Source organism: Sorex araneus, chromosome 1 (genome assembly GCF_027595985.1).
Source record: "Sorex araneus isolate mSorAra2 chromosome 1, mSorAra2.pri, whole genome shotgun sequence".
NCBI classification, from domain to species: domain Eukaryota; kingdom Metazoa; phylum Chordata; class Mammalia; order Eulipotyphla; family Soricidae; genus Sorex; species Sorex araneus.
Genome location: NC_073302.1, coordinates 195,915,606 through 195,931,417, shown reverse-complemented (window position 1 = coordinate 195,931,417; position 15,812 = coordinate 195,915,606). Strand labels below are relative to the sequence as shown.

The following is a 15,812-nucleotide window of genomic DNA, read 5'->3' as shown; positions in this document are numbered from 1 at the left end:
AAAAGTCTCTGCAGTTGTCCCGTTTCCTGTGTGGGTCTCCAGCCGCGCCGCCCGTGCTCGGGGCCGGGGCGGGTCCAGGACGGCTGTGCCCCAGTGGGCAGCCCTGGGCAGGCCAGGGCCGTGTGCGGCACACTGGCAGTGCTGACGGGCACTTTCCACTGGCCATGCATCTGCTGGGTCACCACCCGCCGCGTGTGCATGTGTGCAAGTGTGTGCGTGTGCATACGTGTGTGTGCATGTGCATACATGTGTGTGCATGTGCATACGTGTGTATATGTATTCATGTATACACGTGTGTGTGCATGTGTATGTATGTGTGCGCATAGCTGGGGGGTCTCTGACCCGGGAAGCTTCGAGCTGCTGGGGATCGGCCCCCCCCAGACCTGCTGGGAGGGAGCCCAGCGGGCGGCCCCTGCTGTGCCCGCCCGAGGTGCCAGCGAGCCGACAGCAGTCGCTGGCACGAGGCCAGAGCCCGCCCCGGGGCGTCCCCCCAGGCAGTCTGCAGGGGCGGGTGCCGCCCCGTCGGGCCTCACCGAGCGCCAGATGCGCCCACGGGCTTCCCCATGCAGAGAAGCACCAAGCTGGGCCCGGGATCCCAGGTCCGTGCTGCTGGGGCTGCCAGGCGTGATTCACCGGCCGGGGCACGTAGGAGAGCGGGGCGGGAGCACAGCGGCAGCTACCTGACTTGGCCGAGGCCTCAGGGTGGAGCCGCCACGGTCGGCAGAGCCCCCCTGCCGAGCCTGCCCAGTGCCCGCCCCGGGACGGGGCCATGGAAAAGCCTCTGGCCGAGTCCTCCCGGCAGGGCAGACTCTCGGGCACTCGCTCGTCTGTGGGCAACAATGTCAGCCATTCACTGCAGCCCGTCCCGGCGTCCACGCCACGCTCCGCGCCAGCCGTGAGCAGACTCGAGGAGCGGCGGCGCGTGAGTCACCGCCCTGGGGAGTGAGGTCATGCGGGAGGCGGCTCGCCCGTGTCTTGGCAGGTGCTCTTGCCCCAGAACAGGCTCCTGGCGGTGCTCGGCCTCGCCGCCACGTCCCCCCGGCCGGGCGCGTGAGTCACTGAGCGCCTGTGCCCGACGGTGAGCCCCGGGCCGGTGAGTAACCAGGACGCAGGCCCCGGCCCCCGCGCCAGCCCCGAGCACCTGCCGAGGGGCCGTCCCCCGCCCAGGGCCGTGCTCCGCACCCAGACCCTCACGGGGGTCCCCGGAATAGGCGCCTGGGCCCAAGTGCCCAGCGTCCCCGAAGAGCAGGGAGGCCCCCAGGCCCCAAGAGTGTTCTGGGGAGCGTGGACACGACGGGGCGGGGGGGCTGTGGGAGCGGCAGAAGTCCAGGGACCCACCTGCAAGGCGGCCTGTGGGCGGGCAGGGGTGAGGCCCAGCGGGGAGCGGGCAGGGCTGTCGGGAGCTGACCGGCTCTGCAGCACGAGGGCGGAGGGCCCCGGCTGTGGTGGGTCCCCGTGGCCTGGGTCCGAGTCCACCCTGGGTCCGTGCTGGACTCAGCCTCGAGCCCCCAGGCTCTCGGCTGCCGTGCCACCCCGGGAGGGGCAGGGCTGGGGGCCAGGAAGTGAGCGCCGGGGTGCAGGGCCCTCAGGCCCGCTGGCGACACTGCTCACTCCCCGTGGCCAGAGGACCCAACTCTCGGAGCAGCGGGTGCTGGCAGGGCAGAGGGTGTGGACAGCGAGTTCGGACCCACTTCCTGCCGGGATCTCTGCTGGTCCCTTCCCCCGCCCGGCTGCGGGCTGGGCCCCGCTCAGCAAGGCCAGCGTCCACACTCACCTTAGCGCAGTCCCCGCCAGGGCTCTGGGTGGGCTCCGGGCACCCCATGAAGGTGCTGCCGCCCACTGGGGATGGTCCATCTGGCGAGTGACCACTCGGCCCACGCCACACCCCGGCTCCGTCCGCAGGGAGTGGGCAAGGGGACGGACAGGTGGCCGCTGTCCGCCCCGGGACCAGCAGGCCCAGGTCTCAGCGGCCTCCTGGCTGGGGTGCCGGTCAGCAGTGGGCGCCGGGCGGGCTGGGAGCCTCGTGGTGACGGCACCGAGGGCCACGCTCACGGCCACATGCCTGGTCGGCCACCCTCGCCCTACGACTTCCTGCGTTTCTGCGGCGGGTGCGCGGAAGCCCTTATACTTCCTGCTCTGATAAAGGCCCGTGTGCACGCGGCCGAGAGCGGCCCAGACCCCGGCCCGGCCACACCCTCTGGGGTGGGAAGGCAGTTCCGGAGCGGACCCTGGCAGAGGGGCGGGTGTCGTGCCCGGACGGGACACTGGCCCTAGCGCCCCCCCCCCGCCGTGCCCGTGCAGGAAGCCGGGGCTCTGCAGCCCTGCGCCCCTCCAACTGGCGCTTTTTGGCTCAAAAAGAGTTTCTTGGACGAGGGTTTCTTGAAATATGTAGAGGACAAAATATTCTTTGTCTTAGGACAAGTAAGTGTTGTTCCCCCGTCTCGGTGCCGACTTGAATAATGCGTATTTCTCCTGTGTGTGTGGGCCTGGTGCCAGCCCCGGCACGGCCGCTGGTGTTCGCTGTCGGGGGGCAGCGTCCCTGTTACCCAGCCGCCTCAGTGACCGTCCACGGCTCCCGTGTGTCCGAGAGTGCGGCCTCGGGCTGCTCCTCGCGAGGAGGGGCGTGGCGTCTCCCCGTGGCTCAGCACAGGGGCCGGAGTGGCGCTCGGGCTGCCGGGGGGCCTTGTGCCCGGAGCGGAAGCTGGGTTCCCATGGGCGGGAATGTGCCCATTGCCTTACCTGGCACGGCCTGGTGCGCGGGGCGGCAGTGGGCACGGGGCCGGGCCAGGGTGGCCCCACACCTCTCGCAGGTGCCCGACACCCGAGCCCTGGCCCCGGCCCTGGCCGGCCGACGCCTATTTTTAAACGTCCTAAATATACGAGCGGACAGTTCCTGCGGGGCCCCGGGACGGAGGACGGCCAGGCCGGGGGGGGGGGCAGGGGCGGCGGGTCACAGGGGAGGGGCCGTGCCGGCCAGGGAGGGCTGCAGGGGCTTCTGACTGAGCCAGGAAGGCTGCTGGCGGCCGGTCGTCCGGGAGAGGGTCTGGGCCTCGGGTCACTCGGCCGGGCGGGGCAGCTCCAGGCCGGATACTCGTGAGTCGCAGCTGTTGCCACGTCTCTGCCCGGCTCAGGCGGGATTCCGGCCCCCAGCGCCAGGAGCCACGGCACACACAGGCTCGGGGACGGTGGACACTGCCGTGGCCAGCTGCGCGGGGCCTCTGGCCCTGTGTGTGTGTGTGTGTCTGTGTGTGTCTGTGTGTGTGCATGCGCGTGTGTGTGTCTGTGTGTGTGTCTGTGTGTGTGTGTCTGTGTGTGTGTCTGTGTGTGTCTGTGTGTGTGTGTCTGTGTGTGTGTCTGTGTGTGTGTCTGTGTGTGTGTGTCTGTGTGTGTGTGTGCGCCTGCGCGCACGTGCGCACGCCCCGGCTGTGCTCACGGGGACAGGCCATGGTCCAGGACACCCGCCCCCGCCCGGCCTCGCCCCGCGCCCTCACATGGCGTCTCTGAGCCTCGGGCGAGGGTGTCCTGGCCTGGACTCCGCCTGGCCCCTGCACCTGAGTCCTGCCCCTGGGATGCCCCAGTGGCCGCTGACTCGCTCCCCTGGAGTAAAGACGCGGCAGGGCCGAGCCTCTCCAACAGCGCCCGCCTGGGAGCCAGCACGGGGCGCGGAGTGAGGGGCTGCCCCAGACCCCCACGCCAGGCACCACCTCCAGGCCCCCTGTGCTCCAGCAGCCAGCCAGCAGGGGCCTCTCTCCTGTGGCACGGCCCGTGTCCCGGGGCACCCACGCTACACACCGGGGGTCCCTTAGAAAGCTGAGCTGAGACAACCCATCCGGGCAGAACTGACCCGTCTACACTGCCTGCTGGGCTGTGTCTACACGGCACCTCTCTTCCTGTCTCCTTCTATCTCTCTCTTTCCCCCTCCCTCCCTCCCTCTCTGTCTCTGTCTCTGCTCTGTCTCTCAGTCTCTGTCTCTCTGTCTCTCTCTGTCTCTCCCCCCCCCCCCCCGGCCCCGCTGGGCAGAAGGACGGCACCCGTCCATCTCCACCCTGCTCGCCCCTTCTTGGAAGGAGCAGGATGTGGCGGGAAGAGGCCCCGGTGGCTGCCTGCGCAGCGCCCGTCTGATGCCCGGGTGGGTGCAGCCGGGAAGGTCCCCCACCTGCTGGGCTCGGGTGCCTCGGCATGGACAGGGAGGCCCCGCCAAGCCACTCGGACTGCCCCGTCCTCGGGGTCGGTCGCAGTGCCAGGGCCCCGGGAGTGCAGGGAAGCTGGGGTCCACGTGGGCGGCCCAGGGCCTCCGTGACCGTCCCCCGGGCTTCTCCCCGCTCCGGGACCCTCCATTCAGGCCTTCAGCCTCTCAGCTCTAGTCCCTCATACGACACGGCCAGCCAAGGGCTGTCAGGGCCGCACTCTGGAATCCGGGTGAACAAATGAATGAGGGAATGAGTGAGTGGAGGAGTAAACAAGTGAAGTGATGGTGAGTGACTGGATGAATGAGTGAATGAATGGGTGAGAGGGAAGGAATGAGTGAGAGGAGGGGGGAGAGACTGAGTGTGAGAGTGAGTGAGTGAGAGTGAGTGACTGGTTGGATGAGGTGAACGATGAATAAGTGAGTGAGTGAATGGGTGAGTGAGAGGGGATGGATGAGTGGGTGAGTGAATGAATGAGTTTATGAGAGAGTCAATTAGTTAATGGATGAGTGGACGTATGAGTGACTGAATAAGTGAGTGGGTGAGTGACTTGTGAGTGACTGGATGGATGAAACTGAGTGAATGAGTGTGAGTGAGTGAAGGAGTGTGTGTGAGTGAGTGTGTGAGTGAGTGTGAGTGAATGAGTGTGTGAGTGAGTGAAGGAGTGTGTGAGTGAATGAGTGTGTGAGTGAGTGTATGAGTGTGTGAGTGAGTGAAGGAGTGTGTGAGTGTGAGTGTGTGAGTGAGTGAATAAGTGTGAGTGAGTGAAGGAGTGTGTGAGTGTGTGTGAGTGAGTGTATGAGTATGTGAGTCTGTGAGAGGTGTGAGTGAGTGAATGAGTGTGTGAGTGAGTGAATGAGTGTGTGAGTGAGTGTGAGTGTATGAGTGTGTGAGTGAATGAGTGTGAGTGAATGAGTGTGTGAGTGAGTGAAGGAGTGTGTGAGTGAATGAGTGTGTGAGTGAGTGAAGGAGTGTGTGTGTGAGTGAATGACTGTGAGTGAATGAGTGTGTGAGTGAAGGAGTGTGTGAGTGAGTGAAGGAGTGTGAGTGTGTGAGTGTATGAGTGTGTGTGAGAAGTGTGTGAGTGAGTGAAGGAGTGTGTGAGTGAGTGAGTGTGTGAGTGAAGAAGTGTGAGTGTGTGAGTGTATGAGTGTGTGAGTGAGTGTATGAGTGTGTGAGTGAGTGAAGGAGTGTGTGAGTGTGTGTGAGTGAGTGTATGAGTATGTGAGTCTGTGAGAGGTGTGAGTGAGTGAATGAGTGTGTGAGTGAGTGAATGAGTGTGTGAGTGAGTGTGAGTGTATGAGTGTGTGAGTGAATGAGTGTGTGAGTGAATGAGTGTGTGAGTGAGTGAAGGAGTGTGTGAGTATATGAGTGTGTGAGTGAATGAGTGTGTGAGTGAGTGAAGGAGTGTGTGAATGAGTGAAGGAGTGTGAGTATGTGAGTGAGTGAAGGAGTGTGAGTGTGTGAGTGAGTGAAGGAGTGTGAGTGTGTGAGTGAGTGAAGGAGTGTGTGTGTGAGAGTGAGTGAAGGAGTGTGTGTGAGAAGTGTGTGAGTGAGTGAAGGAGTGTGTGAATGTGTGAGAAGTGTGTGAGTGAGTGAGTGAGTGTGTGAGTGAGTGTGTGAGTGAGTGAAGAAGTTGTGAGTAAGTGTGTGAGTGTGTGAGTGAATGAGTGTGCGTGCGTGCGTGCCAGTCATGAGTGGGGGACGACTGAGGCAGTGAGGGGTGAGGGCACTCCCAGGGCAGACCCGAGCCCCAGGGTGTGTGGTCTGGGGGTCTGCCCGTGCCCACCCTCCTGACCGGGTGGGGCCGTGGGGAGGGGGCGTGGCTCTAGTTGACCCTCGGTTACCGGGACCACCAGGCCCAAGGGCAGACTCGGTGCAGAACGCGGGCAGTGCGGGGCCATCTCGGGCCGGGGCTCCGGCCAGCGGTCTCCGGGAGGACTTGCCGAGCACCAGGGCCGGGCCCCCGCTGGCTCAGCCTGCCCCCCGCAGCAGACGCTCTGCACTGGGACCCTGTTCAGCACAGGTGGGGTGCACACACACACCACACACAGTCCATCCCACACACAGACACACAGCACACACCCCCCCACACACAGAGTCCATCCCACACACAGACATACATAGCACACCCCACAAACACACACATAGACACACACATAGTCCGTTCCACACAAAGATACACATAGCACACCTCCCCACACACATAGACACAGACACAATGACACTTCCCACAGCACATCCCACACACAGATATACACACAGAAACACAGATGCACATGTACAAAGACACAGTACACACAACATACTATGGGGGACAGTCGGCTGTAGATGGTGTCCCAGCACTTATGGGGACAGTCGGCTGTAGATGGTGTCCCAGCACTTATGGGGACGGTCGGCTGTAGATGGTGTCCCAGCACTTATGGGGACGGTCGGCTGCAGATGGTGTCACAGCACTTATGGGGATGGTGCGACTATGAATGTGTCACGGCACTTATGGGGACGGTCGGCTGTCGATGGTGTCACCACACTTATGGGGACAGTCGGCTGTAGATGGTGTCACCGCACTTTGGGGGACAGTGCGGCTATGAATGTGTCACAGCACTATGGGGACGGCCAGCTGCAGATGGTGTCACAGCACTTTGGGGGACAGTGCGGCTGCAGATGGTGTCAGCAATTATGGGGACAGTCGGCTGTAGATGTTTTACAGCACTTATGGGGACGGTGCGGCTATGAATGTGTCACAGCACTTATGGGGACGGTCGGCTGCCGATGACACTGCACTGTGGGGGTGTTGTGGCTGTCGACCCCACAGTACTGCCTGTTGACACTCTCCCTGTCTCTCTGCAGGGCGTGAAGAAGTACGACGTGCCGTGTGGCGGCAGAGACTGCAGTGGCGGCTGCCAGTGCTACCCCGAGAAAGGAGGGCGGGTAAGTGCCCGCCTGGGCCGCGTTCTCCGGGACCCACTCAGTGTCACATGCGTGTCCCCCGTGTGCGCCTGGACCTCGCGGTGTGTCTTGTGGAACTGCCGGGCGCAGCCTGGCCGCACTGACTCTCCAGGAACCTGCCCCTCCCTGAGGCCCGTGTGAGCGGCCACCGTCCCACACGGCGGCCGTGGCGCAGGACTGACCAGAGCGTGGAGCAGTCGGGCGTGGGGCTTGGGGACGGACGGGGCTTCACTCCCTGCTGACGGACGTCGCCCCGAGTCCTCTCTCCCCTGCGGACCGGGACCGAGACAGGCTCCCTTCCTTCACCTCCTCCCTGCCCAGCCTGTCAGCTTTCGTCTCTCATATGACCCAGCTCTGGGCTGCCCAGTGCCCGCTCAGGAATCGGAATGGACAAGTGCAGGAGTGGGCACATGAATGAGTGAGTGAATGAGAGTGAATGAATGAATGGAGTGAATGAGTGAGCGAATGAGTGAGTGAATGAATGAATGGAGTGAACAAGTGAATGGGTGAATGAGCAAATGAGTAAATGAGCGAGTAAATTGATGAGTGAGCGAGTAAATGAATAAATGATTGAATGGGTGAGTGAATGAGTGAATAACTTAATGAGTGAGCGAGTGAATGAATGGACTGAATGAGTGAGTGAGTGAATGAATGAGTGAGCGAGTGAATAAATAAATGATTGAATGGGTGAGTGTGAATAAATGAGTGAGCGAGTGAATGAATGAATTAGTAAATGAATGAGTGAGCTAGTGAACGAATAAATGATTGGGTGAATGAATGTGTGAGTAAATAAGTTAATGAATGAGTGAATGAACGAGTGCGGTCCCGGGCGAGGCTGGGGGATGCCCCTCCACCCGGGAGGTGCCCGTCCCTGGGGTCAGCATCAGGGTGGGCGGGGAGGCTGGTCTGCTGGCTCGTCTCCGTGCTGACCGCCTTCGGGGCGTCCTGCGGGGCGTGGGGAGGGAGACCCGGGGTCCTCCTCGCTCTGACGGGCGCCCGCGGAAGTGCCCGTCTGTCCCTGCGCAGGGCCCAGGGAGTGGCCACCCCGGGCGGGGATGTCTCACGGCTGTGTCCTTCATGCAGGGGGCAGGGCGTGGCCTCGGTGGCCGGCTGGCACGGTCAGCCCCGTCTGCCGGGCAGGGCACCCGGCCCCAGAGCTCGGCCCCCGGCCTGTTTCCCGGCCCGGGGCTTCTCCTTCCCGTCAGCCACGTAATGCACAGAAATAGCCTCCGAGGGGCCGGGGCGGCTCGGCCTTATAAGGGCACGTGCGGGGAGAGCCCGCCGAGCACTCCCGGGCGCAGGCGGGATCACGCCGGGCGGGCTCTGAGTTACCGTGAGGGGTCCGGCAGGGGCCGCCCAGCGCTCGGAGTCCCTGCAGTCTGCGGCGCAGAGACGAGTCTCTCCCCGAGAGACCCCGCAGCCAGTCTCCCCTTGCTGCCTGTGTGTGGCCGGGCCGGGCGGGGGGCTCACGTGGAACAGCCGCGTCCCGGGAGGCCGCCCCCAGCGTGGCGTCAGCAGGGGCCCTCGCTGGCCCGGCAGGGGCCACACCGCAGCCAGCTGAGGGCCGCGTGGCAGAGGAGGCCTGGCCACTCCCTGCGGGGGGCGCTGTAGCCGGGCGTGCGCCCCCTCGGGCCTGCGCCGGCGGGGTGGGGGCCTGTCTCCGAGCTGCGCGGCCGGAACCGTGCGGGACAGCCAGACCCGAGGGTCCCGGTGTCGGGGCCCGGGGACGAGGCGGGGCTGCCTCCAGGGCACAGTGCCGGCGGCTCTGGGACGCTCAGGGTGCCTGGGCGGGATCGAACCCACAGCCCAGTGGGCTCACAGGGAGCCCGAGCCCAGCCCCCCGCAGGCGGACTGGAGCAGGACAGGAGCCGCGGGGAGGCGGGTTCCGGGGCACCCAGTGACCTGCTCCCCGAGGGCAGCGGGTCACCCAGCCGGGGTCTCCGGGCGAGGGGAGGGGACAGCACCAAGGCAGGGCCGCCCTGCACTGCCCACTGCCCACCGGACGGGGCACCAGGCTGCCCCGCGGGCCGGGCTCCACTCCGGGGCGGGCACTGGCCGGGACACGTGCGCTCTCCACGCCGGGACAGACGCGCGGAGGACGGACGGACACACGGACGGCCCTTCTCCAGGCTGGGCTGAGCCACTCTCAGGGCTGCTGCCCAGAGAGGAAACAGACCGTGAGGTCACCGCTCCCGTCCCTGCCAGGGCCACCGGCCGCCCGGCCCGGGAGGCTTGCAGGGCCGTGCCCAGCCCAGAGACCCCGACACCCCCCGCCCCAGCCCCAGCCCCCCCGTGACGACACCCCCCGGGTCACGTGGAGCGTCTAGCCTGCCCGGAGGGTCCGCCTGCCCCTGACAGCTGAGAGCACAGGAGTCAGGCCTGTCCCCGCATCTCCCGGTGAGCAGCACACACACACACACACACACACACACACACACACACACACACACAAACACATACGCACCAAACACACACACACCCTAAACACACACACACCCCAAACACACCCCAAACACACCCACACATCAAACACACACACACCAAACACACACCCCAAACACACCCCCCAAACACACACACACACCAAACACACACATACGCAACAAACACACACACACCCCAAACACACACACACCCCAAACACACCCCCCAAACACACACACACCCAAACACACACACACCAAACACACACACACATACACCCCAAACACACATACACCCCAAACACACACACACCCCCCAAACACACACACCCCCAAACACACACACACCAAACACACACACACCCCAAACACACACACGCACCAAACACACACACACCCTAAACACACACACACCCCAAACACACCCCAAACACACCCACACATCAAACACACACACACCAAACACACACCCCAAACACACCCCCCAAACACACACACACACCAAACACACACATACGCAACAAACACACACACACCCCAAACACACACACACCCCAAACACACCCCCCAAACACACACACACCCAAACACACACACACCAAACACACACACACATACACCCCAAACACACATACACCCCAAACACACACACACCCCCCAAACACACACACCCCCCAAACACACACACCCCCAAACACACACACACCAAACACACACACACCCCAAACACACACACACGCACCAAACACACACACACCCTAAACACACACACACCCCAAACACACCCCAAACACACCCACACATCAAACACACACACACCAAACACACACCCCAAACACACCCCCCAAACACACACACACCAAACACACACATATGCAACAAACACACACACACCCCAAACACACACACACACCCCAAACACACCCCCCAAACACACACACACCCAAACATACACACACCAAACACACACACACATACACCCCAAACACACATACACCCCAAACACACACACACACCCCCCAAACACACACACCCCCAAACACACACACACCAAACACACACACACCCCAAACACACACACACACACCAAACACACACACACACCAAACACACACCCCAAACACACACACCGAACACACACAAACCCCAAACACACACACACACCAAACACACACACACACCAAACACACACACCCCAAATGCACACACACACCAAACACACACACACGCGCACACACCCCAAACAAATTGCCCTGGCAGCCCGACGCGGCTCCGGCCACATTCCTGCGGGCTGAGACAAACCCTGGCCGGGCCCCCCAGGTGCTGCGGCCCGAAGCAGTGACCTCAGCGCTGCCAGGAGCCGGCCCGCTGAGGTCACCTTCGCCCTGGGACGAGCGGAGGCCACTGTCCCGGGGCAGCCTGCACACCTGCCCTGCCGGGCCACAGTGAGAGGGGCCGGCCGGGGGGCGGCGGGGGGGCCGTGTGGCCGGCACTGGGCGTGAGAGCAGCAGGGCGCGCTGCCTCCCCGTGGTCCAGCTCACCCCGGACCCTCCGGGGGTCTGCTGGGGCGCCCAGGGGCCGCAGCTGGGCCCCGTGCCCGTCTGGGCCAGTCCCTGGCAGAGCCTGCCCGCCCCTCCCCTCCCCGCCCCACCAGGACACGACTCGACTCTTGGCACTGCTGCCCCCTCTGGGGTCTCTAGGGAGGGGGCCAGGGCTGGTCTGACACCAGAGTCTGCCAGCCAGCTCCTCCCGCCCTGCCCCTGCCCCTCCCGGCCCCTCCCTCCCCCTCTCTCCCTACCCCTCCTTCCACCCTCCCTCCCCTTCCTCCTTCCCTCCTCCTCCCCCTCCCTCCCCCCTCCCTCCCTCCTCCCTCCCTCCTCTCTCCTCCTCCTCCCTCCCCCTTCCTCCATTTCTCCCTCCCCCTCCCTCCCCCCTTCCTCCTCCCTCCCCTCTTTCTCCTTCCCTCCCCCCTCCCTCCCTTCAGCCTCCCTCCCTCCCTCCAGCCTCCTTCACTCCTCCCTCCAGACTCCCACCCTCCTCCCTCCCTCCCTCTTCCCTCCCCCTCCCTCCCCCTTCCTCCTCCCTCTAGCCTCCTTCACTCCTCCCTCCAAAATCCCTCACTCTTCCCTCCCTCCCTCCCTCCCTCCCTCCTCCCTCTGACCCCCAGCCCACCCCTCTCCTCCTGGAGCCTGTGCCTGAGCCGCCCGTCAGGCGGGGTGGCCGTGCCCCAGACTCAGAGCAGAGCCAGCTCAGGCCTCGGGGCCCTGTTGCCTTCCAGAGTCGTGCCAGGGACACGGGCACCCAGGGGAGAGCCCAGACACCCCCGACACCCCGGCCGCCCACGGCGCGGGGCCTGTGGATCGGCCGGAAGGAGACCAGGCACCCCCCCCATCGGCCCACCTTGCTCCGAGGCTGCTCCCCTCCCTCTCAGCACTCATGCTCCCCAGAGAGCCTGTGGGCCGACCACACGGGCTGGAGCCGCGGGTGTAGACAGACCCACTGGGAGCTGCGGATGTAGACAGACCCACTGGGAGCTGCGGGTGTAGACAGGCCCGGGCTGGGAGCTGCGGGTGTAGACAGACCCACTGGGAACTGCAGGTGTAGACAGACCCGGACTGGGAGCCGCGGGTGTAGACAGACCCACTGGGAACTGCGGGTGTAGACAGACCTGGGCTGGGAACTGCAGGTGTAGACAGACCCGGGCTGGGAACTGCGGGTGTAGACAGACCTGGGCTGAGAACTGCAGGTGTAGACAGACCTGGGCTGGGAACTGCGGGTGTAGACAAACCTGAGCTGGGAGCCGCGGGTGTAGACAGGCCCGGGCTGGGAGCCGCGGGTATAGACAGACCTGGGCTGGGAACTGCAGGTGTAGACAGACCCGGCTGGGAACTGCGGGTGTAGACAGATAGACAGACCTGGGCTGGGAACTGCGGGTGTAGACAGACCTAGGCTGGGGGTCGCAGGTGTAGACAGATCAGGGCTGGGAGCCGCGGGTGTAGACAGACCCAGCTGGAAACCACAGGTATAGACAGACCCAGGCTGGGAGCTGCCGGTGTAGACAGACTCGGGCTGGGAACCACAGGTATAGACAGACCCAGGCTGGGAGCTGCCGGTGTAGACAGACTCGGGCTGGGAACCGCAGGTATAGACAGACCTGGGCTGGGAGCTGCGGTGTAGACAGACTCAGGCTGAGAACCACAGGTATAGACAGACTCGGGCTGGGAGCTGCGGTGTAGACAGACTCAGGCTGGGAACCGCGAATATAGACAGACTGAGATTGGAAACCCTGGGTGTAGACAGACACACATGGGGCCGAGAACCGTGGGTGTAGACAAACGCACGCAGGCTGAGAGCCATGGTGTAGACAGACACACTGAGAGCAGGGGTGCGGCGTCGGGCTGGAGGGAGCGAGCTGCGGCGGGGCCTTTGCCTGTCAGCCCCAGAGCTGGGCTCGAGTGTCCGCCAAAGCCAGAGCCCTAACGGTAGGACCCGAGGCCGGTGGGGGAGGGGGCGTTCCCAGAGCCCCGCCTGGGCCAGCGGGAGAGCCGGAGAGGCGGGCAGGGCTGGAAGTGATTACCTCTCGACACCCCCTGCTGCCGCGGCCCCGCGTGGTTCTGATTAACTTGTTGTCTTTGCTCACGCCCGCCCGCCCGCGCCCGGGGTCTGTTTCGAGTCGAGGAAACAGAAGGACTAAGGCTTCTCGGCTCTGCAGTAAAGGGCCCAGAGCCGGCCGGCGCGGCCTGGTGGCCATCAGCCGGGGAGCCCACGGCGCGTGATGATGGTGTGTCTGAAGCCCGCGGGGCGGTGGCCGGCGTCCAGCGGAGCCGCTGCCCACACGGGTGGCCGTCAGCAGACTTCTCCTCACTTGGGTCGGGAGGCTGCCGCCTGCACTAATTTGGAACAAAGTTGGCAGGACCCGGGCGGGCCCTGCCCTGGCTCCCAGCCTCGCCCCTGCGGCGGGCGGGCGGGAGTGGCCAGCTCTGGGGCAGCGGCTGGGGCCCGCCGTGGACAGGGCCTGGGGCGAGTTCCTCCTCGGCCCGCACCTGGGGTGAATTCCTGCGGAGAATTCCTCCCGCACCTGCGCGGCAGAAACGCGTGTCCCCTCTTCCTAGAAGGACAGGATTCCTGTCCCGCCCGAGGCTGCAGGCCCGGGGGAGGGGCAGCGGCAGCTTCTCAGAGAGCCCCGAGGCCGTGCCGGGCCGGTGACCCGCAGTCAAGCTGAGTGGGCTCATCCGGCTTCTCAGCGTTCCTGGGGGGTGTCTGGGGAACGTCGCGTCCCACTCCGAGTTCCAAGACTCGGTTTATAGCTTCCCTTACGAGAAACCAGCGCGGACGGGCTGACAGGAACGAGGGCAGCCTGCAGGGCCCCGCCCGCCCCCACTGCTCGGGTCCGGGGGCCGTTCCCCTGCTGCGTCTCCGGCAGCTGAGGCGGGTCTCGGTGGGTCCCTGTTAGCCCCTGGGCTGGCGAGCTCGCGCCGAGCAGAGCTGAGAGAGTGACACGGCGAAAAGTGCCACCAGGGGCTGGAGCGACAGCACAGCGGGGAGGGCGTTTGCCTTGCACGCGGCCGACCCGGGTTCGATTCCCAGCATCCCATAGGGTCCCCCAAGCACTGCCAGGAGTGATTCCTGAGTGCAGAGCCAGAAGTGGCCCCTGTGCATCACCGGGTGTGACCCAAAAAGCAAAAAAGAAAAGTGCCAGCAGCCGAGTCCCGCGGCCCCGGGCGCCTCCTGCGGCCTCTGTTCTGAACTGAGCCTCGGCCCTGCGCCCGCTCCCCTCGCCCCAGGACACCCAGCTCGAGCCTCGTCCCCTCCGAGCCCCCGCACCCACCCACACCCGCACGGCACCCCCGCCGCCTGCCTGGTAAAGACCCCTCGAGTTAGGCGCATGGCGGCCGAGGGTCTGCGTGGGTGAGACCAGCGCCTTCACCGCCCCTCGCCGGCCTCGGTCTCGCGGCCCGGCCTTCCCCGTCTGCATCCACGCAGGGGAGACGTGAGCCGGGGGTGCCGGGACGCCTCTCCGCGAGCTGGCGGCTCTCCGGACAGACGTGAGAGCCTTAGGAGCTTCCCGGCTCCATGCTGCCCTGGGCCCCCCCCCCCGTCCCTCTGCCCGCCCGGCTCAGGGGCCGCGACCCCGGGGAGTCTCTGCGCAACCATCCCGGGTTCGTCTGTCTCCCGAGGACGAGCGCCCGGGCTGGGCCAAGGTGCAGACCCCCTCTGGGGGCCGAGTCCGCCCGCGTGGCTCCAGACCCCTCTCCCTCAGCACTCTCCACTTGGCCGCCCCGCCCGGGGCCGCAGGGACGGTGCCGTGGGTGCAGCTGTTCCCCTGGGCGGTAGTGGGCGGCGTCAGCTGTCCGCCTGTCTTCCTGTGTCGCTTTAGTGCCCGGGATCCTGGGGCGTGTGGCTCGGTTTGCCGCATTAGGTGTCCCGTCCCGCCTCTGCCCCTGCCCACACCCTGTCTCGGGCCGCTGAGGCAGGCAGTGCTCGGTGAGTCTCCCCCGCCCTCCCAGCTTCCCCTCCAGTAGCCGATGGCCCCTGACTGTGCCGTGGGCAGATGGGGCCGCAAAGAAAAGGGGCTGAACCACTTGTGGTACTGAGCACTTTATTCAGAGTCCAGAGAGACACAGGACATGGCCTCAATGACCACAGCTCAGCAGTGGGAGAGTCACAGGCGCCTGTCACGGCAGTTCTAGATGAAGGCGCCCCAGGAAACCCGCACGCCCTCCCTCCCCCCTCCCCCCTCTACCCCCTCCCCCTCCCTCTCTCACTGTCTCTCCCTCTCCTCCCTCCCCCCTCTCCCCCCTTTCCGTACCTATCCCCCTCCCTCTCCCTCCCTCTCCTTCCCTCTCTCTCCCTCTCCCCCCTCCCCCTCTCTCCCCCCTCCCCTCCCTCTCCCTCCCTCTCCCACTGTCTCTCCTTCTCCCTCACCCTCTCTGTCTGTCTTACTCTTTCTCTCTCCCCCCTCTCCATTCTCCCTCCCTCTCCCCCTCTCCCTCTCTCCCTCCCCCTCCACTGCTGCTCTAATTCAAACACAGACATTCCAGCGAGAAGGCCTCTAACCAGAACTGCGCGTTCTGAATGTCAGTGGCCGCTGGTGTTTGGGGCTGTCCTGGGGGGTGGCCCTGAGGAAAAGGGGACCGTCACCATCTGTGCACCCTCAAACGGGCCCCTCCGACTGGGGGGCGGTAAACAAAGGCAACTTTGTGGGTGAAAATGAACCAGAGGACTTAGTTCCAGAGGACTCCGACGGCTTCTT

At 64.6% G+C, this 15,812-nt stretch overlaps 1 protein-coding gene across 1 annotated transcript in view; it reads left to right on the top strand.

Moving 5' to 3' along the window:
- Window positions 1-15,812, top strand: part of LOC101551980 (collagen alpha-2(V) chain) — a 44,742-nt gene that overhangs the window by 11,463 nt on the left and 17,467 nt on the right. Inside the window, exon 5 of the mRNA XM_055126922.1 lies at window positions 7,038-7,118. Coding sequence (XP_054982897.1) covers window positions 7,038-7,118 — 81 coding nt within the window. The remainder of the gene's footprint in view (window positions 1-7,037; window positions 7,119-15,812) is intronic.